This window comes from Panthera uncia, chromosome B4 (assembly GCF_023721935.1).
Source record: "Panthera uncia isolate 11264 chromosome B4, Puncia_PCG_1.0, whole genome shotgun sequence".
NCBI lineage: Eukaryota > Metazoa > Chordata > Mammalia > Carnivora > Felidae > Panthera > Panthera uncia.
This window is the reverse complement of record NC_064809.1, coordinates 65,557,818-65,585,101: the sequence shown is the minus strand read 5'-3', so window position 1 is coordinate 65,585,101 and position 27,284 is coordinate 65,557,818. Positions and strand designations below refer to the sequence as shown.

General features: G+C 35.7%; 1 protein-coding gene and 1 pseudogene across 2 annotated transcripts in view; one reads left to right on the top strand and one right to left on the bottom strand.

The window, feature by feature from the left end:
• Window positions 1-2,334: 2,334 nt before the first annotated feature.
• CB4H12orf40 (chromosome B4 C12orf40 homolog) overlaps window positions 2,335-27,284 on the bottom strand; it is a 101,960-nt gene continuing 77,010 nt past the window's right edge. Inside the window, exons 11-13 of one of the 2 annotated variants that reach the window (XM_049625283.1) lie at window positions 18,608-18,668; window positions 8,963-9,045; window positions 2,335-4,908 (exon numbers count right to left, since the gene is read on the bottom strand). In XM_049625283.1, the coding sequence (XP_049481240.1) occupies window positions 4,546-4,908; window positions 8,963-9,045; window positions 18,608-18,668 (507 nt within the window). In that variant the 3' untranslated portion in view covers window positions 2,335-4,545. Of the gene's footprint in view, window positions 4,909-8,962; window positions 9,046-18,607; window positions 18,669-27,284 lie in introns of those variants that run through there. The other variant, XM_049625284.1, reaches the window with a different exon arrangement.
• LOC125920514 (uncharacterized) lies at window positions 3,912-4,024 on the top strand (annotated as a pseudogene).

The window sequence follows — 27,284 nt, the reverse complement described above, 5'->3', positions numbered from 1 at the left end:
AAAGCATTTTTAAAGAAATGAGAGTGGTATCTCCTCAGTAATAGGCATAAAGGAATATATACTGCAGACCATCAGCTATAACACTGAAAAAATAAATTCCTAGGTCTTTGAGCAAGTGCTGCAAAGTCAGTAAGAAGGCAGCCTAAAGAAATAGAAGCAATGAAAAAATTACTGAGCATATGGGTTGAAGACCAAACAATTAAAAAAAATGAAAAACTTTCCCACAAAGAAAAAGCACTATCTACATACAGAAGCCTTAAGTATAAACCACCAAATCCTGCAGAAATGGTTTCTTAATGCTAGTATTGGCTAGTCTGGTGGTTTCAAACAGTGCTGGAGCTGTAGGGAAAGAAACACAAGTCTAAAATGATAGCTTTTTTCTGTCAGGATTTGGAAGGTGTAATTACACTGCATTTTGTCTTCCATTAGTGCTACTAAAACGTTGAACAGTGCAGCTGTCCTTCACGGAAGGTAGTCTTTTTCTCTTCAGCTGCTTTCAAGATCTTCTGTCAGGCTCTGCCATTTTATTATACTGGGTCTAGACATGGATTTCAAATTATTTTTCCTACTTGGAAATTCTTGGACTTCCTGAATTTGTGAATTAGTATGCCTGATCAATTTTGAAAAATTCTCAGGCATTATCACTTTAATTTATGCCTCTTTCCCATTCTCTCTCCTCCACTGTTGATACTTCAATCAAGTATATGTTGGAACTTATATTCTATCTTCCTCATTGTTTCACTCATTTTCTTTTTTTCTTGTGCATTTTGGACAATTTATTCTGATGTATTTCACTTCAAAAATTCTCTCTTCACTTGTGTCTAATATACTGCTAGATGTACTTACTGAATTTTCAGCAGGTGGCAGAAATGGAAAACTGGAACTAGAAAACTGTAAAACTATAAAAAGTATCAATGTCAGAATTTGAATCACATCTACAAAGAAAATTCGTTCATCAATTCGTCATGGTCCCTGTCAATATGGATTCTCCCAGAAGCAAACTAGAAGGCAAAACTCAAAGCAACATTTAAGTGCATGTAGTCTTGGGCAGCACTGGGGGGCGGGGGGGGGGGGGAGGGATGGGAGCTGTGATTTTAAGAAAAACTTGTAGGGAAGTAGGAAAATGAGACAAGAAAGAAAGGAAGCTAATACAGGGTTTATTACCAAGCAAGCTACCTTTGTAGGCAACTTAACCCTCTGAGGAACTCTGTAAGGATAGTGTTTCTCCAACATTGGAGTGCATAAATATCATCCATTTAAGCATATATTCTTGATCCCCAGCCCCCAGAGATTCTGTTTCAGTAGTTTGGGGGTAGGTTCTAAGAATCTGCACCTCTAACTCCTGCACAATAGTAATGTTAATGTTACAGGTCTGTGTGTCAAACTTTGGTGCAGAAAATGTTTCTGAGGGAGTTATCCTGCCCAAGAGGACAGTGAACTGGAGTATTTACCCACCAACTCCCATCAGTCATTGTTTTAAAAGACTTCTCTCAAACACCCTGGTACTTCCTGTCTGCCTGCACATGGTCAACACAGATGTCTGCAGCCAAGAGAAACCTCTCAGGAAATAAGTCACAGGTGCTGTCAGTTGGAAATCAGGTTGGCATGTATTTAAATGGAAAGTGCCAAGGAAGCGTGAGCAGAGCAATGACAGCATTTGCTACACTGCTGTATGTGGTGTCATGGGGAAAATAAACATTAACCAAGAAATTATACAAATAAATTAAAATTATGGTAAGTGCTAAAAAGAAAATTACATGAGACTATCCCTAAAGATAGCCTCATATTATTACAGATGGCAAATTACTAGAGTAGTTAATGCTGGCCAAAATCACTGTTTTATAAATTTGTTAAGCGCCAACTCCAGATGAGTATCATATACATCAGCCGTTACTGACTGTACATACCTTATTTGCAGTCACTGTGATTGGTAGTTTACAATACAAATGTGTGCATAATCATTGAGCTTTCCATTTCGTTTCATTTGGATAACCCTTAGTTAAGATTTACTCGTTTTATAAATCTTAAGTTGTGAATATGGAAAGAAAGCTGCTTATTTCTGTTGTTTTTTCCATTTAAATGGCTTCACCAAAGGAAAACCTAAATCATATTGGATTTTAAGAAGTATGCTACAATCTATTCTACTATGTAAGATGTGTCTTTTTGATTCTGTCAATCCATATTCACTTTCCTTTCCAAATATATGCATCATCTTAAAGCACCTAAAGAATTAGCAACTGCAATGTTAGGGAACAGTCCACAAAACTACCCTTTCTTTAGGGGTTTCAAGAGCACCCTCAAATTTGATAACTTGCTTTACAAGGACTCAGTTCATTGAAAGATGTTATAGTCACGATTACAGTTTATTACAGGGAAAGAATACAGATTAAAATCAGCCTAGGGAAGAAACACACAGGACAGATTCTAGGAAAGTAATAAATGAAGAGCTTCTAGTAGACCTCTTCTGTGGAGTCATAGACTTGCCTGATATCACTGTCTGATAACATATAGTACTGCCAACCAGGAAAGTTCACCCAAACCCTAGGGTCCAGAGTCTTTACTGGGGCTACATCAGAATGGCATGCTGACCTCAGTTTCTAACCTTAAGAAGTTGAGCTGAGACTGCTTGATTTAAGGTTTCATTCTAAATCACGCTGTTACTATCTAGCTTGGTCCAAGGTCCCCAAGCTAACAAAGACATTTCTATCAGGCATGTAGGACACTCCAAGGGTATAGAGATTACATCCCCAAAGCCAAGAGCAAAGGGAAGATCTTCTTTTGGGCAAGTTTACATTCTTTACTACACTGTACCTTACCCTCTTCTATGTGTGGTCACTGCACTAAAAAGCCCTGACATTCCTTTTTACCTTACTGAGCTGAACTGCCACATTATGATATTGACAAAAATGTAACTACATGTAGATTTTTGTCATTAATGTGCTTTCAATACTGCTAGACTTTGATTAGCATAGTACTTGGGAAAAATCCATGTATTTGATACTTGAAACCAAGCTAAGATTCACAGCTCAATCTTATTCTAGTATCACAGGTAGAAGGTCTTCTTTTTCTATATTGGTCTTCATTGCTGGGTCCTATTTTGCAAAATACTGCTCAGGATAATCAATCCATGACAGAATACTTTGTTTAAAATCACAATGAAAATCTGGCATTTGAAATACTACCAATATACTTCCAGAAGATGATTACTGTACCTTAAGAAAATTACTCAGGAGCTCTTTGAGTTTCCCGAGCCTGCAAAAATAACTTCCTAAAACTAGCTAAAAACTGAAGACTGCTACCTTTTAAACATCAGCTGTTAGTGTTTCTAAATCATTATGCTTTAGATCACTCCTACTGCACAAAATACTGATTTGATATGTGTGCATGTAACAATGGAATATCTCATTATCTTTTTCTTTAGAGGCACAGAAACTCCTAACTACATTTTTGGTTCAGTTACCTATCATAATGTCCTGTGCTGTATAATTTGTAATACATCCATACAAATGGTTGATTTCAGAGTATAAACATTTAAAATCTTGACAAAAAAAATAAATGTTATATTGGGAACAAAGACTATATTTTATAAATGAGAAATTCTGATATAATATTTTTGAAAAGAATCTTAGCAATATTAAAATTAGTAAACATACTTTTTCTAATGTTGAAGATTTCTTTTAGAAAAGCATTGACATATTTTTATAGCTTAAAGAGAAAAACATTCTCCTTTGAATACAAGCACCAACAAAAACCATTATCCAAACAAAACAGAAAATACATTTTGTCTAAAAATGCCAGAATTTTTAAATTAGGGTATAATATTTAATGTAAGTAGTTAGAAAATATATTTCATCTAAAAATGAATGCCATAATTTTAATGAGGGTATAATATTTAATATAAGTAGCTAACAGTGCTTGCTTCAGCAGCACATATACTAAAATTTAAACAACACAGAGAAAACTAGCACAGCCCTACATAAGGATGATACGCAAATTTGTAATATGAGCGGCTAACAAAATTCTTATGGGACTACAAAACATATTTGACACTGTTTAGCATTATTTTCTGTCTTAAAATCTTAGAACATTTTTGCTAATAGAAGCAACTGCACTGAATTTGAAAATAAAGAAAACACAGCAGGAGGCAATTAAACATACTTCATCCATAAATAGATCATAATAATCACCATGAGAATTATAGACAGTAAATTTACATACGTATTTTTCCAAAACTTGAAGATAGATGTATATCTTGAACATTAGCTACATATGTGTTTAAAGAAATATCTATGTAAAATTAATGTATACATTAAAATTAAAATGTTTTAAAACAAGCCATAAATACTTTTACCTTGTGCTTGGCTACATATTCTCATTCCTTATTACGTTAATGAAATTCTGAACATTAAGTAAAATGCTAAGACTCAGGCTGAAATTTTAGAATATTAGTCGTTCTTAAGGATTTCCTGCCCTCCAGTGGTATCTGCCTTAATATTTTCACTGCACCTTTCAACATTACAAAGACACATTGCTTCTACATTTACATTATGAAATTATATCACACTGTATGGCAGCATCTAATTTTTTTTCCATTACAGGTTCACTGTCTGTCTGGACCCATGCATCACATCTTGCAACCTGTAGAATGCAGTTATTACTGGTTATATTCTGCGAATTGTGTGCTGAATTACACTGAGACTGTGGAAACCGATCTGTATTATCTTTCATTGAGAGGTGGTGAAGATTCTCATTTTGTTCATGAATTTTGGCATTGTTTTTAATAATTCCATCACATGGAGGTTTTGGCATCCTTTCTGGATAAAAATTACTAGTTATTTGTCTGGTTCTGATGGCTCTCCTATTTGATTCTTCAACGTGCTGCGATATTTTATCTTCTTCTTCAGATAGCTAAAAGAAATTCAGTAATTTTGCTGTAAATTTTTGCTTAAATTTCTAAAACTCATTCAATCACTTCAAAGCATTCTAAAATTCACACTATAGAAAATTTAAAATATAGAAAATATTGGCAGGCTGCAATTCAAAGCTGGTACACCAACAAATAGTCTTCAAACATTAATCCACTGCTTCCAGAGATTCCTCAAAAAATTAAAACTAGAACTACCATATGATTCAGTAGTGCTACTACTGGGCATTTAATCAAAGAATACAAAAACACTAATTCAAAAAGATATGTGCAGCCCTATGTTTATTGCAGCGCTATTTACAATAGCAAAATTATGGAAGCAGCCCAACCCAAGTGTCCATCAGTAGATGAACAGATAAAGAAGATGTGGTATATATATACCATGGAATACTATTCCACCAGGAAAAAGAACAAAACCTTGCCATTTGCAACAACATGGAGGGACCCAGAGACTATAATGCTAAGTGAAATAAATCAGAGAAAGATAAATGCCGTATGATTTCACTCATAAGTGGAATTTAAGAAACAAAAAAATTGAACAAAGAAAAAGGAGACAAGCCAAAAACAGATGCTTAACTATAGAGAACTGATGGTTATCAGAGGGGAAGTGGGTGGGGAAGATGGATGAAATAGGTGAAGGGGAATAAGAGTACACTTATCATGATGAGCATTTAGTACTGTATAGAATTGTTGAATCTCTATTATACACCTGAAACTAACATAAGACTACATGGTAATTATACTGGTATTAAAACTTAAAAAAATAATAACCTACTGCTTCCCCGGAGGTTATGGACTTTTAAAATAGCAAGAACAATAATAATCCTTGTATTAAAAATGCAGAAGAGCTAAGAAAGGAAAAGGGAATTTTGTCTGTTCTCAATCCTCATAATAGGCTACATCATCCCCCTACCATTTCACACAAAGAATTGACAAATAAATAATTCACTCATTGACTCATTAAGTTCAAAAATATCTAGATTTTATCTTTTATGGGTCCAGCTTCATGAAAAGTATAATTTAAGGAGAGTATCAGCTAATGGAAAATCAAATCAAATAGACAAAAGAAGTTAAATAAGAATAAGTATCTTAACTGTTATCTAAAAAAGTTAAATTTTAAGAACTTTTAATAGGTGTAGATTTCAATTTGCTAGTTCGAATGTTTCAACTTCATGAAAAATTTTATCTTTTTTTTTGAGAGACAGCATGCGTGCAAGCAAGGGAAGGGCAGAGAGAGAGGGAAGCAGAGGATCTAAAGCAGGCTCTGTGATGACATCATCGAGCCCAATGCAGGTGAGCTCATGATCTGAGCCGAGGTCGGGTGCTAAACCGACTGAGCTACCCAAGCACCCGTTGTTTTTGTTTTGTTTTTAGAGAAATTTATCTTTTAATTACTGAACTAACGAAAGTATTTTTTACTAAAATTCCAATATAAAAGTAATGACTGTTCTAGGTTTAAAAAAAAAAAAAAAAAAAAAGCAAAGTTAACATAAAAACCCTGAAATAAGGTGTAGGCTGCAGTAGACTGGCACTAAAATAGAAAAAGTAAGCCCAAGAAATAACATTGACACTGGCTGGGCACAAATTTGAAAAAACAAGCTCAATACATTTATTCAAGAAAATAAATATCCATTTAGCTTCTGCAACGTGAGTGAAGTAGACACGGTTGCTGCCCTCTTAAAGCATACATTCTCACGGGTGGAAATAATACTAATCAAATAATCACGCATATGAATATCTAATTATAAATTGAGAAAAGCCTTATGAAGAACAAGTATGAAGCACTCTGAAAGCATAACTGAGAGGCTAGTTTAGATTGAGGAGCCAACGAGGGGCTTTCAGAAGAAGTGACATATTTGAACTGAGACTTAAAAGATGAATAAGAGTAAGACAAAGGAAATAGGATCTACAAATGCCCTGAAACAGAAAAGAGAATGATAAGCTAAGAAAACGAAAAGTCAAAAAGTCAGTACATGTGAAGTGTGGTGTAAAAGGGAGAACATTAGAAGTTGGAGATGTAGCCAGAGGCCAGATTACACATGGCCTGTAGCCACCCTAAGAAGGTTAGATTCTAAAGTAAAACATAAATCCACTGAATACTTAAACACAGAAATAACACGATTCAACTTAGGTTTTCAAAAGATCATGATGACTGCTAACAGAAGAAAGTGGGACAAGAGTATAAGTAGAGAGATCTCGCAGGAGACCATCACAATAGTGCAAGAACAATATACTGGTACCTGAGGCTAGCATACTGACAGCAAAAGTTAAGAGAAATAGATAAAATATGCAATTTATTTTGGAGATAGAACTGGCTGGATGAAGTGATGGAAACAATGTGGTTAAAAAAAATGATGAGCCAGAAAGAAATGGCAAAGTTAACTAAGTTTCTGGCGTGAGCAACTGAGTGGATAAAAAAGGTATCTACTAATATGGGAATTATCAATAAAACTGAGCTGGGGCAAAGACCTGTGGGTGTTCAGTTTAAGAGAAAGAAGAAAAGGAGGGGCGCCTAGGCGGCTCAGTTGTTTGAACATCTGACTCTTGATTTCGACTCAGGTCACGATCCCAGGGTTGTGGGATTGAGCCTTGCATCGGGCTCCACACTAAGTGTGGAGCCTGCTTGAGACAGGCTCTCTCTCTCTCTCTCTTTTGCTCTCTCTTTCGCTCTCTCTCTCTTCCACTCTCTCTCTCTTCCACTCTCTCTCTCTCTTCCGCTCTCTCTCTTCCGCTCTCTCTTTCGCTCTCTCTCCCTCTCTGCTCCTCTCCCCTTCTTGCTTGCATGCTCTCTCTCTCAAATAAAAATATAAATGTTTCAAAAATAAAGGGAGATTTTGGTGAAATATCCAAGAAGCTATATCAAATAGGAAATTGGACATCTAAATAAGCATCTGGGCTAAAATGACAAAGAAGAAAACTGTCATGAGACAGATATTATATGCTGATGGAATACAGAACATCATCTAACATTTAGAGTATAGGTTTGGAGAAGAAAAGTGTCCTGTAGCAAACCCTAAACATTACATTTATATAGGGAGAAGGGTGGAAAAGAAGTCATCAAAGGCATAAAGTAGAATTCATTTTTTTTTTAACGTTTATTTATTTTTGAGACAGAGAGAGACAGACCATGAACAGGGGAGGGTCAGAGAGAGGGAGACACAGAATCTGAAACAGGCTCGAGGCTCTGAACGTCAGCACAGAGCCCGACGCGGGGCTCGAACTCACAGACTACGAGATCACGACCTGAGCCGAAGTCGGACGCTTAACCGACTGAGCCACCCAGGCGCCCCATAAAGTAGAATTCAAAGAGGTATGAAGGAAACCCAAGATAAGTGTATTATCACAAAAGCAAACAGAAAGAACATGTTTTAAAACAAGAAAATAATTTCTACTAATATTATTAGTTCTCATAAAATGAAAACTTAAAAATGCCCATTAAAATTGGCAAGATAGAGGCCACGGGTGTCCATCCTTAGAAAGAGCCGTTTGGACAGTGAGGCAGACACTACCAAAAAAAAAAAAAAAAAAAAAAAAGGCAGATTAAGTGAACATGGAAGAATTAATGAAGGAGAACTCCATTTAAACTGTGATTTGTGAGAAATGCAGCATTCCCACTGAGGACATAACATGAGGACATAACACTCCATTTATTCAGATTACATTCTTCAACATTGTATAGTTTTCTTCATCTAAGCCTTCAGACTTTTTCTATGTATTCTTAGTTGTTTTAGGTTTTTAATTATTCTAAGTGGGTTCTTTTAAAAAGCATTTCAAAAGAAATCCAACTTTATCCTTGATAAGAGTGGCTTTGGTAAATAATAATGAACACATCATTTTTATAAATGAATGAATGATATTTACATTTCAATTTTACATTTGTTTATATTTTTCTTACACTTGAAGTGTTTAATATTTTTAAAAAATTTTCACTATTTATTGACAATTTTTTAGAATGTAAAGGTAACCTATGAAAAATATAAGTAATTCTAAATTAGCAGAGCATAAATTAATAAGCAAAAAAAAAAAAATGTAACTTACCATTTCTGAACTAGAACTGAAGCAACTATCTGTTGGCCTTGGAGAATAACTGGTAGATTGACTACTCTGTGAAGAATCAAGATCTGAAAATAAAGATTTAATTCATGAAGAATGGTATTTATATATACAAAGTATATACATAGGCAAAACTATTTGCCGGTAAAATACATTTAGTTAACATTCTACAGACAGCTATAAAGTGTGTGAAAACTAGTTAAAATTTTGTATACTTGGGCAGCTTGCATTTCTGATAGTATTATGGATTTTATACTTAAAACATTTGTATCTATAAGTAAAATAAGAGTATATACATAAGGAAAGAAAGGATAATAAAGAATATTGGATTGTTTTTTCCCAATATATGAACCATTTATTATAAACAAATAATTAAAAAAAAAAATTTAACATTTATTCATTACTGAGAGACAGAGACAGAGGATGAGCATGGGAGGGGCAGAGAGAGGGGGAGATACAGAATCTGAAGCAGGCTCCAGGCTCTGAGCTGTCAGCACAGAGCCCGAGCAGGGCTCAAACTCACAAACTGCGAAATCATGACCTGAGCCCAAGTCAGACAACCAACTGAGCCACCCAGGTACCCCATATAAACAAATAATTTGAAGTGTCAACTGCAGAAAGAGGAATAAGTCAAGTTTATTAAATCCCAACATGCAGATATGCGCTAATCCAGTAAATGAAGATTAATTGTACAATCAAAACTGTATGAAAAAAATCAATTCAGAGCATCCAGTATAATATTCTTTCATTATCTGGTTCATTATCTGGAACCAGGTAACTGCAACCAGATAACTGCAACTTGATTGCAAGTAAAGTTTAAAAGTGCACCTAAGAGGCAGGTCCTAACTCCCTACAATGCATAAATACTATAAGTCAACAGTAGCTTCAACAATTCCTGTCCCTTTGTCTATGAAAATGGGTTTCCTGTCAAGAAAAGCCCAAGGAAGGGTGTGAGGGCGGCTCAGTCAGTTAAGCACCCAACTCTTGGTATTCAGCTCAGGTCATGATCTCATGGTTCATGAGTTCGAGCCTCATGTCAGGCTCTCTACTTCTACAAGTAGGGAGATAAAGTAACCAAAGTCAACAACAACAGGGAGCAAGTAACACTCTCCAAAAAACACCTCCTGAAGGGCCAGGCCCTGGACATGTATGACTGCTCTTTAATATAGCAGTTCTTGCAGGTACAAGGCACACAACGAGCTTTTACAACACATAAGGGACAGAAAACTAGCCAAAATGATGAAACAGAAGAATTCTCCTCAAAAGAAATTCCAGGAAGAAATGACAGCTAAAGAATTGCTCCAAACAGATATAAACAATATAACTGAACAAGAATTTAGAATAACAGTCTAAGATTAATTGCTGGGCTTGAAAAAAGCATAGAAGACAGCAGAGAATCTATTTCTGCAGACATTAAGGAACTAAAAAATAGTAATGGTGAATTTTAAAAATGCTATAAATGAGGTGAAAAATAAACTGGAGGCAGTGACAGAATTGAAGAGGCAAGGGGGGGGAATAGGTGAAATAGAAGATAAAATTATGGAAAAAGAGGAAGCTGAGAAAGAGATTAAAAAAAACTTCTGGATCATGACAGAAAATTACAGAACTAAGTGATTCAAGGAAATGGAACAATATCTATATCATAGGAATTCCAGAAGAAGAGAGAGAAAGGGGCCAAAGGTGTACTTGAGCAAATCATAGCTGAGAATTCCTCAACCTGGGGAAGGAAACAGGCATTGAAATACAAGAGGCACAGAGAACCCCCTTCAGACGTAACTTGAATCAATCTTCTGCACAACATATCATAGTGAAACTGGCAAAATACAAGGATGAAGAGAGAATTGTGAAAGCAGCTAGGGATAAACAGGCCTTAACATAAAAAGGTAGACACATAAGGGTAGTAGCAGACCTATCTACTGAAACTTGGCAGGCCAGAAAGGAATGGCAGGGAATCTTCAATGTGATGAACAGAAAAAATATGCAGCCAAGAACCCTTTCCCAGCAAGTCTGTCATCCAGAATAGAAGGATATATAAAGGTTTTCCCAAATGAAAACTGAAGGAATTCATCACCACTAAACCAGCCCTACATGAGATCCTAAGGGGGATTCTGTGAGTGGAATGCTACAAAGATCACAAAGGACCAGAGACACCACTACAAGCATGAAACCTACAGATAACACAATGACTCTAAACACCTATCTTTCAATAATAACACTGAATATAAATGGACTAAACGTTCCAATCAAAAGACAGAGAATCAGAATGGATAAAAACCAAACAAACAAACAAACAAACAAGACCCACCTATTTTCTGTCTACAAGAGACCAATTTTATACCTGAGGACACCTTCAGATTGAAATTGAAGGGATGGAAAACCAGCTATCATGCTAATGGAAGTCAAAAGAAAGTTGGAGTAGCCATACTTATATCAGACAAACTAGATTTTAAACTAAAGGCTGTAACAAGAGATGAAGGACATTATATAATAATTACAAGTCAATCCATCAAGAAGGGCTAACAATAAATGTTTATGCACCAAATTTGGAAGCACCCAAATATATACAACAGTTAATCACAAACATCTTATTGGTAAGCAATCTTATTGGTAAGAATGTGGTAATTGCAGGGGACCTTAATACTCCACTTACAACAATAGACAGATCATCTAGACAGAAAATCAATAAACAATAGCCCTGAATGATACACTGGACCAGATGGACTTGACAGATATATTTAGAACTTTTCATCCTAAAGCAGCAGAATGCATATTCTTCTTGAGTGTACATAGAACATTCTCCAAGATAGATCACATATTGGGTCACAAAACAGCTCTCAATAAGATCATACCATGGACACTTCCAGATCACAATGCTATGAAACTTGACATCAACCATAGGAAAAAGTTTGAAAAACCTTCAAATGCATGGAGGTTAAAGAACATCCTACTAAAAAAAGAATGTGTCAACAAGGCAATTAAAGAAGAAACTAAAAAATACATGGAACACATGAAAATTAAAACATAACAATCCAAACCCCTTTGGGATGCAGCAAAGGCATTCCTAAGAGGAAAATATACTGCAATCCAGGCCTAGCTCAAGAAACAAGAAAAATCCCAAATACAAAATCTAACAGCACACCTAAAGGAAATAGAAGCAGAACAACAAAGAAACCCCAAGGCCAGTAGAAGAGAAATAATAAAGACCAGAACAGAAATAAACAATAGAGAATCCAAAAAAAAAACAATAGAACAGATCAATGAAAGAAACTAAGAGTTGGTTTTTTGAAAACAAACAAAATTGAAAACAAACAAACCCCTAGCCAGACTTCTCAAAAAGAAAAGAGGACCCAATTAGAAAAAAAAATCATGAAGGAAAATTGATTTATCACAATCAATCCCTCAGAAATACAAGCAATTATCAGAGAATACTATGGAAAAGTATATGCCAGCCAACAGGACAACCTGGAAGAAATGGACAAATCCCTAGACACCCACAAACTACCAAAACTCAAACAGGAAGAAATAGAAAATTTGAACAGATCCATAACTAGTAAAGAAATTGAATCAGTTATCAAAAATCTCCCACTGAGAACAAACTGAGGGTTGATGGGCAGTGGGAGGGAGGGGAGGGTGGATGATGGGTATTGAAGAGGACATCTTTTGGGATGAGCACTGGGTGTTGTATGGAAACCAATTTGACAATAAATTTCATATATTAAAAAAAAAATCTCCCAACACATAAGAGTCCTGGACCAGATGGCTTCCCTGGGGAATTCTACCAGACATTTAAAGCAGAGATAATACCTGTCCTCCTCAAGCTGTTCCAAAAAATAGAAATGGAAGGAAAACTTCCAAACTCATTCTATGAAGCCAGCATTACCTTGATTCCCAAACCAGTTAGAGACCCCACAGAAAAGGAGAACTACAGGCCAATATCCCTGATGAACATGGATGCAAAAATTCTCAACAAGATACTAGCAAATCAAATTCAACAGCATATAAAAAGAATTATTCACCATGATCAAGTGGGATTCATTCCTGGGCTGCAGGGATGGTTCAACATTTGCAAATCAATCAATGTGATACATCACATTAATAAAAGAAACGTTAAGAACCATATGATCCCATCAATCGATGAAGAAAAAGCATATGACAAAATTCAGCATCCTTTCTGAATAAAAACCCTCGAGAAAGTTGGGATAGAAGGAACATACTTAAACATCAAAAAAGCCATTTATGAAAAGCCCACAGCTAATATCACCCTCAATGGGAGAAAAACTGAGAGCTTTCCCCCTGAGATCAGGAACATGACAGGGATGTCCACTCTCACCACTTGTTTAACATACTGTTGGAAGTCCTAGCATCAGCAATCGGACAACAAAATGAAATAAAAGACATCAAAATTGGCAAAGAAGTCAAACTTTCACTTTTGCAGACATGATACTCTACATGGAAGACCCAAAAGACTCCACCAAAAGACTCCTAGAGCTGATAACATGAATTCAGCAGAGTCACAGGGTACAAATTCAATGTACAGAAATCGGCTGCATTTTTATACACCAATAATGAAGCAACAGAAAGACAAATAAAGAAACTGATCCCGTTCACAATTGCACCAAGAACCATAAAATACCTAGGAATAACATAACCAAAGATGTAAAAGATCTATATGCTGAAAACTATAGAAAGCTTATGAAGGAAATTGAAGAAGACACAAAGAAATGGAAAAACATGCCATGCTCATGGGTTGTTAAAATGTCAATACTACCCAAAGCAATCTACACATTCAATGCAATCCCAACCAAAATAGCACCAGCATTCTTCTCAAAGCTAGGACAAGCAATCCTAAAATTTGTATGGAACCACAAAAGACCCCAAATAGCCAAAGTAATTTTGAAGAAGAAAACCAAAGCAGGCAGCATCACAATCCCAGACTTTAGCCTCTACTACAAAGCTGTAATCATCAAGACAGCATGGTATTGGCACAAAAACAGACACATAGACCAATGGAACAGAGTGGGTCCGGAATTGGACCCACAAATGTATGGCCAACTAATCTTTGACAAAGCACGAAAGAGTATCCAATGGAAAAAAAGACAGTCTCTTTAGCAAATGATACTGGGAGAACTGGACAGCAACACGAAGAACAAAACTAGACCACTTTCTTACACCATACACAAAAATAAATTCAAAATGGATGGAAGACCTAAATGTGAGACACGAAACCACCAAAATCCTAAAGGAGAATGCAGGTAGCAAATTTTTTAAAAGTTTTTAAAATTTATTTTGAGAGAGAGAGAGAGAGAGAGAGAGAGAGAGAGAGAGAGAACGAGAACAAGCAGGGTAGGGGCAGAGAGAGAATCTCAAGCAGGCTCCACACTGTCACTTCAGAGACCTATGTGGGGCTCAAACTCATGAACTGTGAGATCATGACCTGAGCTGAAATCAAGAGTCAGATGCTTAACTGACGGAGCCACCCAGGCATCCCCAGGTTGATAGCAGCTGTAGCACCTTCTTACTACCTTACTTACCTCTTGAGGCAAGGGGAAACAAAAGCAAAAATGAACTACTGGGACTTCATCAAGACAGAAAGCTTCTGCATAGCAAACAATCAACAAAACTAAAATGCAACCTTCAGAATGGGGAGAAGATATCTGCAAATGACATATCTGATAAAGGGTTAGAATCTAAAATCTATAAAGAACTTATTAAACTAACACCCAAAAAAACAATTAATCCGGTCAAGATGCAGGCAGAAGACATGAATAGATATTTTTCCAAAGAAGACTTAAGAAGTGCAACAGACGTGTGAAAAGATACTCAACATCACTAATAATCAGGGAAATACAAATCAAAACCATGATGAGACAGGGACCTGGGTGGCTCAGTTGGTTAAGCATCTGACTTCAGCTCAGATCATGATTTCACAGTTCGTGAGTTCGAGTCCTGCATTGGGGTGAGCTTGAGTCCTGCTTCAGGTGAGCTCGAGGCCCCACTTCTCTCTCTCTTTTTGCCCCTCAGGAGATTTTCTCTTTCCCATTTCTGCTCCTCACTCACTTGTGCCCTCTATCTCTCAAAAGAAAAAAAAGAAAACACTATGAGATTTTACCTCACAGCTGTCATAATGGCTAAAACTAACAACACAGGAAACAACAGGTGTTGGCAAGGATGTGGAGAAAGGGGAACTCTCTTGCACTGTTGGTGGAAATGCAAACTGGTACAACCACTCTAAAATAAAGAGTATGGAGGTTATTCAAGAAGTTGAAAGTAGAACTACCCTATGATCCAGCAATTACACTACTAGTTATTTACCCAAAGTATACAAAAATACAGATTTGAAGGGGGACATGCACCCTCATGTTTATAGCAGTATTATCAACAATAGCCAAATTATGGGAAGAGCCCAAATATCCATTGACTGATGAATGGATAAAGAGGATGTGGTGTGTGTGTGTGTGTGTGTGTACATGTATATGTATATATACACATATATACACATATGTGTATATATACATATATATATAATGGAATATTACTCAGCCATCAGAAAGAACCAAATCTTGTCATTTGCAACAACATGCATGGAGCTAGAATGTATGATGCTAAGTGAAATGAGTTAATCAGAGAAAGACAAATATCATGATTTCACTCATATATAGAATTTAAGAAACGAAAGAGATGAACATAGGGGGAGGGAAGGAAATATCTAATATAAAAACAGAGAGGGAAGCAAACCATAAGATTCTCTTACCTATATAGAACAAACTGAGGATTGTTGGAGCAGAGGTGGGTAGGAGGATGAGCTAAATGGGGGTTGGGCATTAAGGAAGGAATCATTCACAATGTATTTTTTTCATTGTTGAAAGAGTATACTTTCAACATGCATCTTCATTGTTTCTCTTTTTTTGCACTAGTTACAAAAAAATAATGTTTATTTTTTGACAGAGACAGAGTGTGAGTGGGGCAGGGGCAGAGAGAAAGGGAGACAGAATTCAAAGCAGGCTCCAGACTCCAAGCTGTCAGCCCAGAGCCCAACGTGGGGCTTGAACTCACAAACTGTGAAATCACAACCTGGGCCGAAGTCAGACACTCAAACTACTGAGCCACCCAGGTGCCCCTACACTCATTAATTTAAATGAAAATATCAAATAACATTCATGCTGGAATGACAGCTGTTTATTAATTGCAACTGTAGCTAGTTGGCTACTGAAACAAAGATATAGCAAAATCAACAAAAGCATTCTGAGGGGCGCCTGAGTGGCTCAGATAGTTGAGCACCCGACTTGATTTCGGCTCAGGTCATGGTCTCATGGTTCATGAGATCAAACCCCTCACTGGGCTCCACACTGAGAGCACCAATCCAGTTTGGGATTCTCTCTCTCCCTCTCTCTCTGGCCCTCTACTTGCACGCTCTCTCTCCCTCAAATACATAAACATTAAAAAAGAAAAAAAACAAAAGAGGGGTGCCTGGCTGGCTCAGTCAGTTAAGCGTCTGACTTCAGCTCAGGTCATGATCTCACAGTTTGTGAGTTCAAGTCCCGCATCAGGCTGTGTACTGACAGCTCAGAGCCTGCAGCCTGCTTCAGATTCTGTGTCTCCCTCTCTCTGTCCTTCCCTGCTCGTGCTCTCTCTGCCACTCAAAAATAAATAAACATTAAAAAAAAGAAAAAAAAGAAGAAAAAAAATTGTGTGAGAATTAGCTATACACAATGTATAAGAATATTAAATCATGTTGTATACCCTAAATATATACAATTTTAAAAAATACTTATTTACTTATTTAATCTCTACGCCCAATGTGGGGTCTGAACTCATGATCCCAAGATCAAGAGTCAAATGCTCTACGAACTGAGTCAGCCAGGTGCTCCAATACATACAATTTTTGTTTGCCAATTATACCTCAATAAAACCAGAAAAAAAAAAAAAGTATCTCTCCTTTGACTCAGCAATCCCATTCCTAGAAATTACCCTAAAAATATACCTCCACAACTCAGCAACATATGCACAGAGTTTTTCATTGCAACATTATTTGTAAGAACAAGATCCTGGAAACAACCCAAACATCCATCAACAGGCATTAGCTGAATAAACTATAATCCATCCATATTATGGATTACCATATGGTCATAAATAAAGGATGAAAAAATGTCTAATATTACCATGGAGAACACTTCAGGATGTTTTATTAAATAAATTAATCTATTCAATTAATTTATGAAATATCCTATGTTAAATAAAAAATCTACTATTACATTTAAAACGAGAAAGGCAAGAACTAAGTTTCATGTATATATGTGTGTTTATAAACTTTTAGGCTGTATTTTGGGGAAAAAAAACCTGGAATGATAAAACGTAAACCAACAAAAAGCAGCTACTCATCTGATGCAGAAGGAAATAGAGCAGCAAAGATAAGGATTGCAACCAAACTAATGTGTTACATATTCTAAAGGTTAAATTAATTCCAAAAGAAAAAAAGTCCATAAAGATTTCTAGGTATCCTAGTAGACCTAGATATCCTGAAGAATCATTCTATCACAGAATATATAACAAGTGCTAGAAACTTTTATCAATAAAAAGACAGCAAGGAATAAAAAGACCACTCAAATCTGAGGTATTTGCTATACACAGTTAATATCTAGGGATATACACATATAGGTATATAAAAGACACATCCCATAAAGAAAGCCCAACTTAAAAGAAACACAGGCAACAAACATGAAAGGCATTTCACAGATGAAACATGGATGGCCAATCGACCTAATTAATAGAGAAATATAAATTAAAAATACAATGCAATACCAGATTGCCAACAATGAGGTACCAGACCCAGTGTTACAATATTTAACAACTAAGACTCCTACCTCTCACTAGTTGAAGTTTAAAATGGCACAATTACTTTGGAAAACATTCTGCATTACCTGGATGAGGTGAAGATGTTCATACCATACGACTACTCAGTTCTGCTTGTAAAACTATATCACAGAGGAATTTTTATACACGAGTCAGAAGAAATGTCAAGAATTGCCAAAGCAACACTGCTTATCATATCAAAATATTCAAGACAACCTAAATAATCACAGCCAGAGGATGTATAAATAAGCTGTGGTACATTCCCAAAATAGTCGTAAACGATATAGTAGTAAACAAATAATGAAATGTACCAGAGTCAAAAGTATCAAAGTGAACAAACCTCAAAATACATTAGTGGGTGAACAACAACATCAGAAAAATATGTAGAGTTGGCCTCAATTTGTAAAAAGTTCAAAACTAAGCAATGGAAAAGTCTATGTGTGAGATCACAAAAAATAAATTCAGGATAATAGTTACCTCTAGGGGGCAGGATAGGAAATGCAATTGAGAAGACCTTCAAAAGTTCTGATTATACATTTCTTAAGCTACAAAGTACATATATGGGTATCAGTTTCATTATTCATTAAACTGTACATATATACTATATATACTCATGTATAATATATACAATAAAAATAAGTGTAATACTAGTATATTCTAACATATCTATGAAATATTTGGTGGCATAAATCTGAAAAAAAAACATTTAAAACTTAACTGATTTTCATTTAAATGTTAGTTCATTTTAAAGAATAAAATTCACTTGATAGTTATACTTACAGATTTTCTTAGATGTTGGCCTGTCTTTTAAAGAACAAGTTCCTCCTTCTTCCATCGGAATCTAGAAGAAAAACAAAATTTTAACAACTCCCAAGTATAAACAGTAATACCCCCTCATATCTCCCTCTTAATCCCACCAATTCATCTTACAGTACTTTTCCTTCACATTAATTCAACAAAGATTATTTTAATACTACAAAGAAAAATTTGCCTGTGATGAATAATAAAGTAAACAAAATTTAATAGGTTTTGAAACAGTAAGCAACAGAATAGACACTTGCTAAGAAACTTACGAAAAGTCTTGAAGTAATCATAGTAAATGCAGTTCAAAAGAGACAAATATATGAATGTAATTTGGAGATTTATTGTTATTCTCTAAATTTAAGTTGGATATCAATTTATTTATTTTCAGGTTTCTTAAATAATAAAGGCCCTCAGAAGTATATATTTTTGTATAGAACAAACCACTGATTTTGATTTTCATCAATTTCTATGTAATTTCTTATTTTCACTTTTTTTTTCTTTTAGTCTTTTTCTCACTAAAAACCAGAATGTTTCTTAATTTCCAAGAAAGTATGGGAGGTTAAGCATCTTCTGTTGTTGTTTTTGTTGTTGATTTCTAACTTAATGAATTATTAGAAAATGTGACTATGAATCTCTCCTTAGACAAATCTCTTAAACTTTCTTTATGGCTCACTACATGAATTATATTTGCAAGTGTATCATGGACTTACAAAAAAATATACATTCTCTGTTGGTAGGATAAAGTGTTTTAAGTAAGATAAAGGAGATTGGATAAAGGAGAAAGCTGCTTACCAAATTGTTTCCCTCTTCTCTTAGGCACAGAGCTAGAGTACATTTCCTAGCCTCCTTTGAAGTCTGTTTGGACATGTGATTTGAATTCTGGTCATAAGCAAAAGTGGTATATGCCACTGCTACCCCTCACCCATAAAAATTTTCCCTAAAACCTCCCACTTCTCTTTCCCTTCTGCCATCTGATGTGAACATACATTTATAAACATGGAAACCGCCAGTTAATGACAGCAAAGTCCCCACCAGCTCAGGTTCCTGAATAACTTTATGCAGTAGAGCCTTTTCTCTAATCCCACTACTCAATCATTTAGAAAGTATTATATGTTCAACTCTTAAATAGCACGCAAGCCCCAGACTTGCACCACACACAAGCTGAGAAGGTTATATATACACCAAGGCAAGCACATAATACCAATAGCCACCTCAGATCTGTTTATAGAGGATAAATGACAGAAAAGATCATTCCAAAGAGAAAAAAACTAAATTGTTCAAAGAATTTCCCCCCATAATCCAGGCGAGCAAGACTTCACAATGCCTGCCAAGCTGGATTTCATAATTGGTATGGATCAGTAACTCAGTATTGCCTCTTCTTCTGTTTTAGAATTAATTTTCTATTGCATTTATACTGTCTTTACTCTGACACTATATATTTTATGTATATCTTCTGCTATCTTTTTATTTTCAAAATTTGATTATATTCTACATGTTTCTCTCTCCAATTTAATATTCTTTGAATCTTGATTTTTAAGAAATCAGCTTCTTGGGGCACCTGGATGGCTCAGTTGGTTAAGCATTTTTTCTCCACTTCATCAGGTTTCCTGGTGTGACATGGCAAATTCTGTGAATTCTGAAATTCTTCCATGTGTCTCCATCTCTCAAGTGATTACCTTCCTATTTTTAACAGTCATATTTAAACCTTACTCCTTTATTTAAAAGAAAAATTATTATGTGTTATTTATTTTGAGAGAGAGAGAGACAGAGTGCGAGTGGGGGAGGGGCAGAGAGAGAGGGAGACACAGAATCTGAAGCAAGGCTCCAGGCTCTGAGCTATCAGCACAGAGCCCTGACATGGGGCTAGAACCCATGAGTGTGAGATCATGACCTGAGTCGAAGTTGGACATTCAACCGACTGAGCCACTCAGACACCCCAAACCTTACTCCTTTAGAATTGGTACTAGTTCAAGGTGGCAATGGAGAAGAATGCTTAACTCACCTCCTCCCACAAACACACCAAATCTACAGCTACATACAGAACAATTTCCTCTGAAAAAAACCCAAAAACTAGTTAAAAGACTCCTTCACAATGGGTGAATGTGAAAAAATCCACATGGAAACAAGTTGTGGGGTCCTGGCTGACTCAGTCACCAGAGCGTGTGACTCTTGATCTCAGGGTCATAAATTTGAGCCCCATGCTGGGTGGACAGAGTATTAAAACAAACAAACAAACAAACAAACAAACAAAACTAAAAAAAAAACAACAAAAAAAAAAAACTTAAAAAAAAAGTTGGAGAGGCTGAGGCACAATTTCACCACAAATCCTGTCATGGGCTGATAGCAACCCACAATTCAGAGGGAACCCACAACTCTAAAATTCTCCCTGAAGAGCAAGTGCTTTGAACCCTACAACTAATACCTTACCTTTTAAGACCTGCACCTGACAGACAACAACAACAAAACATCAAGTTCTGTATGCCAATGGGACTTGTGTCTATGAGAATAACAAGGCTATGGAAAACTGAGCAACAGTTCTTAAGGGGCTCACACAGGCTCCCTGTAGCTACAACTCAGGGTCTAGAAATGAGGCAGCCCACTGAAGTACCCAAGTGTTTTGCAAAAGAAGCCTATGATCATTATATCTGCAGCCTGGGGCTTCTAATTAAACTCACATTAAAGGACCAACTTTAATCCTTTCCAGAGACATCAGAGACTAAGTGCTATCTTTGTGCTCACCCTCGACCCACTCCAGGTAACTAGTATCTCCCAATAAGGAGACCGTGCACATGTCTGGTGCCCTGGGTTTTGTGGCTGCTGCCCAGGGGACACCCTTGATTACTTAGCTCTGGCAGGCAACAGGTTCCAGGCTCAGACCTTGCATTTGTAGGTCCCATAGGACTGTAACAAACAGAAAAAGAGTTTTGAAACAGCTACCCCGGCAGGGGACAGGAGTGAGAGAAAGCAGAATGAAATGCAACCCCAATCTTTCTATGAAAGAGGCTTATCTAATTATCTTAAATCTTCAGCCTGAGGGGCAGGATTCTAAGTAACACACATTTACAGGCCTACTGAAATATTCTCCCAAGACTGCAGAGCTCAGCAGGAACCACCTTCACACTCTCCTTCTGCCATTTTCCAGGCTGCAGGTACTGCCGGAAAACAATGCCAATGCACACATAGAGCCCCAGTTTTTGCAGCTGCTGCCCAGGGGATGTCCTTTGATCATCAGCTCTGGTAACCCCCAGAGCTCTCGTAGGTCCCACAGGACTGTAACAAAGAGTTCTTAACCAGCTACCTATCCAGGGACTAATGATGAGGCAGACCAAAACACCTATTCTTTCTGTGGAAGAGGCCTATTAGCTTATATTAACACCTGTAACCAGAGGGGCAAGCTTGTAATTAAACACACATCTAGGGGCCACCTGCAATCATCTCCAGATACCGTAGAGGCCAGCAGGTACCATCTTCACACTCTCCCTCTGCCATGCCCCACATGGCTGGTGTCACCAAGAAAGGAACTTGTATAAACATCCAGCATCCTGGCTTTTGTGGCTGCTGCCCAGAGGACACATCCTTTGATAGGCTGGCTCTGCTGGAGAGCAGGGTTTAGGTTCACAGATCCAACAGGATTACAGCAAACAGAGAAACACTTCCTAACTGGCTATCACATCAGGGCTCAGAGCAGAGGGAACAGACAGATGCTCACCTCCAAGTCTTACCATCAAAGAGGTAAATTTGCATACTTTAAAAAATCCCACCTGAGGGTGTGGCTTCCAATCAAACAACCTGGTTACTGACTGAGATCCTTCCCAGTGGGACACTGGCAGGTTTTGGCATACACTCAACTACTGGGAGCTACTAAAAATAAAGCAGACTACTTGGAAAATCACAAAGGTTTGAGAGACAACAAAGAGATAGGGCAGGATTGAAACATTTTATTTCGCAATCAAGGCCCTACCTTCGAGACTAGAAGTGTCTGTTTTATCTAACACACAGAAACCAACAAAGTCAAAGCATTTGAAGACACAGAACAGCATATTCTAAACAAAAGAAAAAAAAAAAACTTCAGAAAAACCCATCAGTGAAATGAAGATAAGTGATTTATCTGGTAAGAGTTCAAAATAACAATCATAAAAATGCTCTCCCTGAGGTCAGAAGCACAATGCAAGAACTAAGAATTTCAACAAAGAAATAGAAAATATAAGAAATTACCGAACAGAAATCACAGAGCTAAGGAATACAATAACTGAAAAATGTAATAAAAGGAATAGAAAACTTGATGAAGCCAAAGGATAAGGAATTCAAAGACAGGTCAGTGGAATTTATCAACTCAGAGGAGCAACAACAAAAAGGAATTAAAAAAGTGTAAATAGTATAAGGGATTTGGGAACAATATAAAATAAACCAATATTTATATAATAGGAGCTCCAAAAGAAAAATAAGGACACAGGGACAGAAAACTTATTTGAAGAAATTATGGCCGTCAACTTCCCTAACTTGGGGAATGAAACAGACATCCAGAGCCAGGAAGAACTTGGAGTTCCAAATAAGCTGAACCCAAAGAGACCCACATCAAGATACATAATTAAGTGATCAAAGATAAAGACAAGAAGAGAATTTTAAAAGCAGCAAAAGAAAAACAACTTGTTACATACAGGAAAACCCCATAAAACCATCATCAGACTTTTCAGGAGAAACTCTGCAGGCCAGAAGGGAGAGGCACAATATATTCAAAGAAAAAAACTATCAACCAAGAATATTCTACCCAGTAAAGGTGTCCTTCAGAATAGAAGGAGAGATAAGCAAAAGCTAAAGGAGTTCATCTGCACTAGACTTGGCTTTATAAAAAATGTTAAAGGGATTTCCTTAAGCTGAAATAAAAGTTATCAATTAATAACAGGAAAACATATGAAGGTATAAATTTTACTAGTAAAGGTAAAAATATATTAAATTTCAAAAAATATTGTAAAGGCTAATATTGAAAAGTTAATAAAGCTAGTATGAAGGTTAAAGACAAAAGTAGTAAAAACAACAACTACGATAATTTGTTAATAAATACATAAGATGAAAAGAAGTTGTGACATCAAAAACATAAAATGTTGGGGGGTTAGTAAAACTGTAGAGCTTAAAAATGCATTTGAACTTAAGTTTTTATCAGCTTAAAATGAACCATTATCAGAAGTTGTTTTATATAACCCTCATGGTAACCACAAAGCAAAAGCCTATAGTAAATAAACAAGACATGAAAAGAAAAGAAACTAAGCATAACACAATGGAAAAATCATTAAATTACAAAGGAACAGAGCAAGAGAAGAAACAAAGGAATTATAAACCAACCAAAACATGAGTAAAATGGCAATAAACCCATGTCTATCAATAATGACAAATATAAATGGACTAAATTTCTCCAATCAAAAGAGACAGAGTGACCAAGTGGATTAAAAAAAAAAAAAAAAAAAGACCCATGTATATGCTGCCTTTGAGAGACTCATTTCACACATAAGGACACACACACACATACTGAAAGTGAAATGATGGAAAAAAGACATTTCATGAAAATGGAAACCAAAAGAAAACTGGAATAGATACACATATATCAGACAAAATAGACTTTAAAACAAGACTATTGTAAGAGGCAAAGAGGGTCATAGTATAATGAAACAGGGTGAATCCAAGAAGAAAATACAACTTTTGAAAATATGTATGTACCCAACATAGGAGTAGCTAAATATATAATTGTAGGGGACTTTAATACCCCATGTTCATCAACTGACAGATCCTCCAGACAGAAAATCAATAAGGAAACACTGGCCTTAAATGACACTTTACATCAGATGTACTAAACAGACATATACAAAGCATTTCATCCAAAAACAATAGTGTACACATTATTTTCAAGCACATACTAAATATTTTCCATGACAGACTGTATATTAGGCCACACAACAAGTCTTATTAAGTTTACTAAGATTGAAACCACATCAAGCATGTTTTGAAACCGTAATGATATGAAAATTTACAAGGAGGAAACTGGGAAATTGACAAATACATGGAGATTAGACAACATGCTCCTAAACAACCAATGGATGAAAAAATAATTTAAAAAATTTTAAATATCTTGACACAAATAAAAATGGAAATACAAAATACCAAAACTTTTGGGATGCAGCAAAAACAGATCTAAGTGGGAAGTTTGTGGTGATAAACACCTACCTTAAGAAACAAGAAAGATCTCAAACAACCTAACTTTATATCTCAGGGAACTAACAAACTGAACCTACAGTTAGTAGAAGAAAGTAAATAACAAAGATCAGAGTAGAAATAAATGAATTAGAAACTAAAAAGACAATACAAAAGATTAATGAAACTGAGAGTTGGTTGTTTGAAAAGATAAAAAAAAAAAAAACAAAAAAAAACCGATGAACTGTTCAGCCAGACTCAACAGGGGAAAAAAGAGAAAGGACTCAAAATCAGAAATTAAAGAGATGTTACAACTGATAACAGAGAAACACAAAAGATCATAAGAGACTACTACAAACAATGATAAATCAACAAACTGAATGACCCAGAAGAAATTAATAAAATTCCTAAAAGATGCAACCTACCAAAATTGATTCATTAAGAAATCGAAAATATGAATAGCACCAGTTACTAGTAAAGAGAATGAATCAGTAATCAAAAACTTCCCAATAAGCAAAAGTCCAGGACTAATGGCTTCACTGGTGAATTCTATCAAACTAACAAACTTTTAAAAAATTACTACAAATCCTTCTTAAAAATCTTCAAAAAAAAAAAAAAATAGAGAAAGGAACACTTCCAAACTCAATGTATGAATATTACCTGATACCAAAAACAGAAAAGAACACAAGTAAAGAAATTACAGCACACTATCCCTAATGCAACATATATTTAAAAATCCTGAAAAATATTAGCAAACTGAATTTAACAATACATTAAAAGGATTATACACAATGATCAAGTGAGATTCATTCCAGGAATGTAAAGATGGTTCAACACTAAAGTATAAAAATCATATGATCATTTCAAAAGATGCAGAAAAAGTATTTGTCAATATTTGACACTCATTCATGATTAAAACTCGCAACAAATGAGTATAGAAGGAACACACCTCAACAGAATAAAAGCCATATATGTTAAACCTGTAGCTAACATCCTACTCAGCAGTGCTTAAGTTTTTCCTCCATGATCAGGAACAACACAAGGATGTCTACACTCACCACTTTTACTCAACATAACACTAAAAGTCCTAGTTAGAGCAATCAGGCAAGAAAAATAAATAAAATGCATACAAAACAGAAAAGAACAATGAAAATTATCTTCGTTTGCAGATAAAAGGATACTACATATAGAACACACTAAACATTCCACCAAGAAACTGTTAGAAATAATAAATTTAGTAAAGTTGCAGGATACATAATATATAAAATCAACTTCATTTCTCTACACTAATATGAACTATCAGAATGAGAAATTAAAGAAACGATCCCATTTACAACTGCATCAAAAAGGATAACATACCTAAAAATATATTTAATCACAGAGGTGAAAGATCTGTACACAGAAAACTGTAAGACATTGGTGAACAGAAGACACACTGAAAAAAACAAAGAAAAGACACAAAGATAATCCATGTTCACGATTGTAAGAATTTATCTTGTTAAAATGCCCATACTACCCAAAGCAGATCCAATGCAATCTCTACCAAAATTCCAAGGTACTTTTCATAGAAGTAGAACAAATAATTCTAAAAGATGTAAGGAACCACAAAAGACCCTAAATAACCAAAGCTTGAGGAAAAGAACAAAGCTAGAAGCATCACACTTCCTAATTTCAAACACTATTAAAAAGCTATGGTAATCAACACAGTATGGTACTGGCATAAAATAGGCATAGACCCAGAGAACATAAGAGAAATCAGAGAAGTAAATACATATATAATGGCCAACTAATTTACAACAAAGGAGCCAAGAATGTACTGTAGGGAAAGGACAGTCTCTTCAATAAATGGTGCTGGAAAACTGGATAGCTAAATGCAAAAGAATGAAAATGGACTCCTATATTACACCATACACAAAAATTAACTCAAAATGGAATAAAGACTTGAACATAAGGCCTGAAACCATAAAGTTGCTAGAAGAAAACCTAGGAGATAAGTTCCTTGACATTGATCTTGGCAATGATTTTTTGGATTTGACACCAAAAACAAAGGTAATTAAAGCAAAACTAAACAAGTGAGGCTACATCAAACTAAAAAAAACTTCTGCACAGCAAAGGAAACCAAAAACAAAATGAAAAGGCAACCTACAGGAATGGAAGAAAATATTTGTAAACCATTTATCTAATAAGGGGTTAATATCCAAAATATGTAAATAACTCCTAAATCTCAAAAAAACAAAAACAAAAACAAAAAAACAATCTAATTAAACAATAGGCAGAGGAACTGAACAGACTTTTTTCCAAAGATGACCTACAGATGGCCAACAGGTACATGAAAAGGGTGCTCAATACCATGAATCATCAAGAAAACGCAAATCAAAACCACAATGAGACAGCACCTCACACTTGTTAAAATGGCTAATACCAAAAAAACAAGAACTAACAAGTATTGGCAAGGATGTGGAGAAAAGGA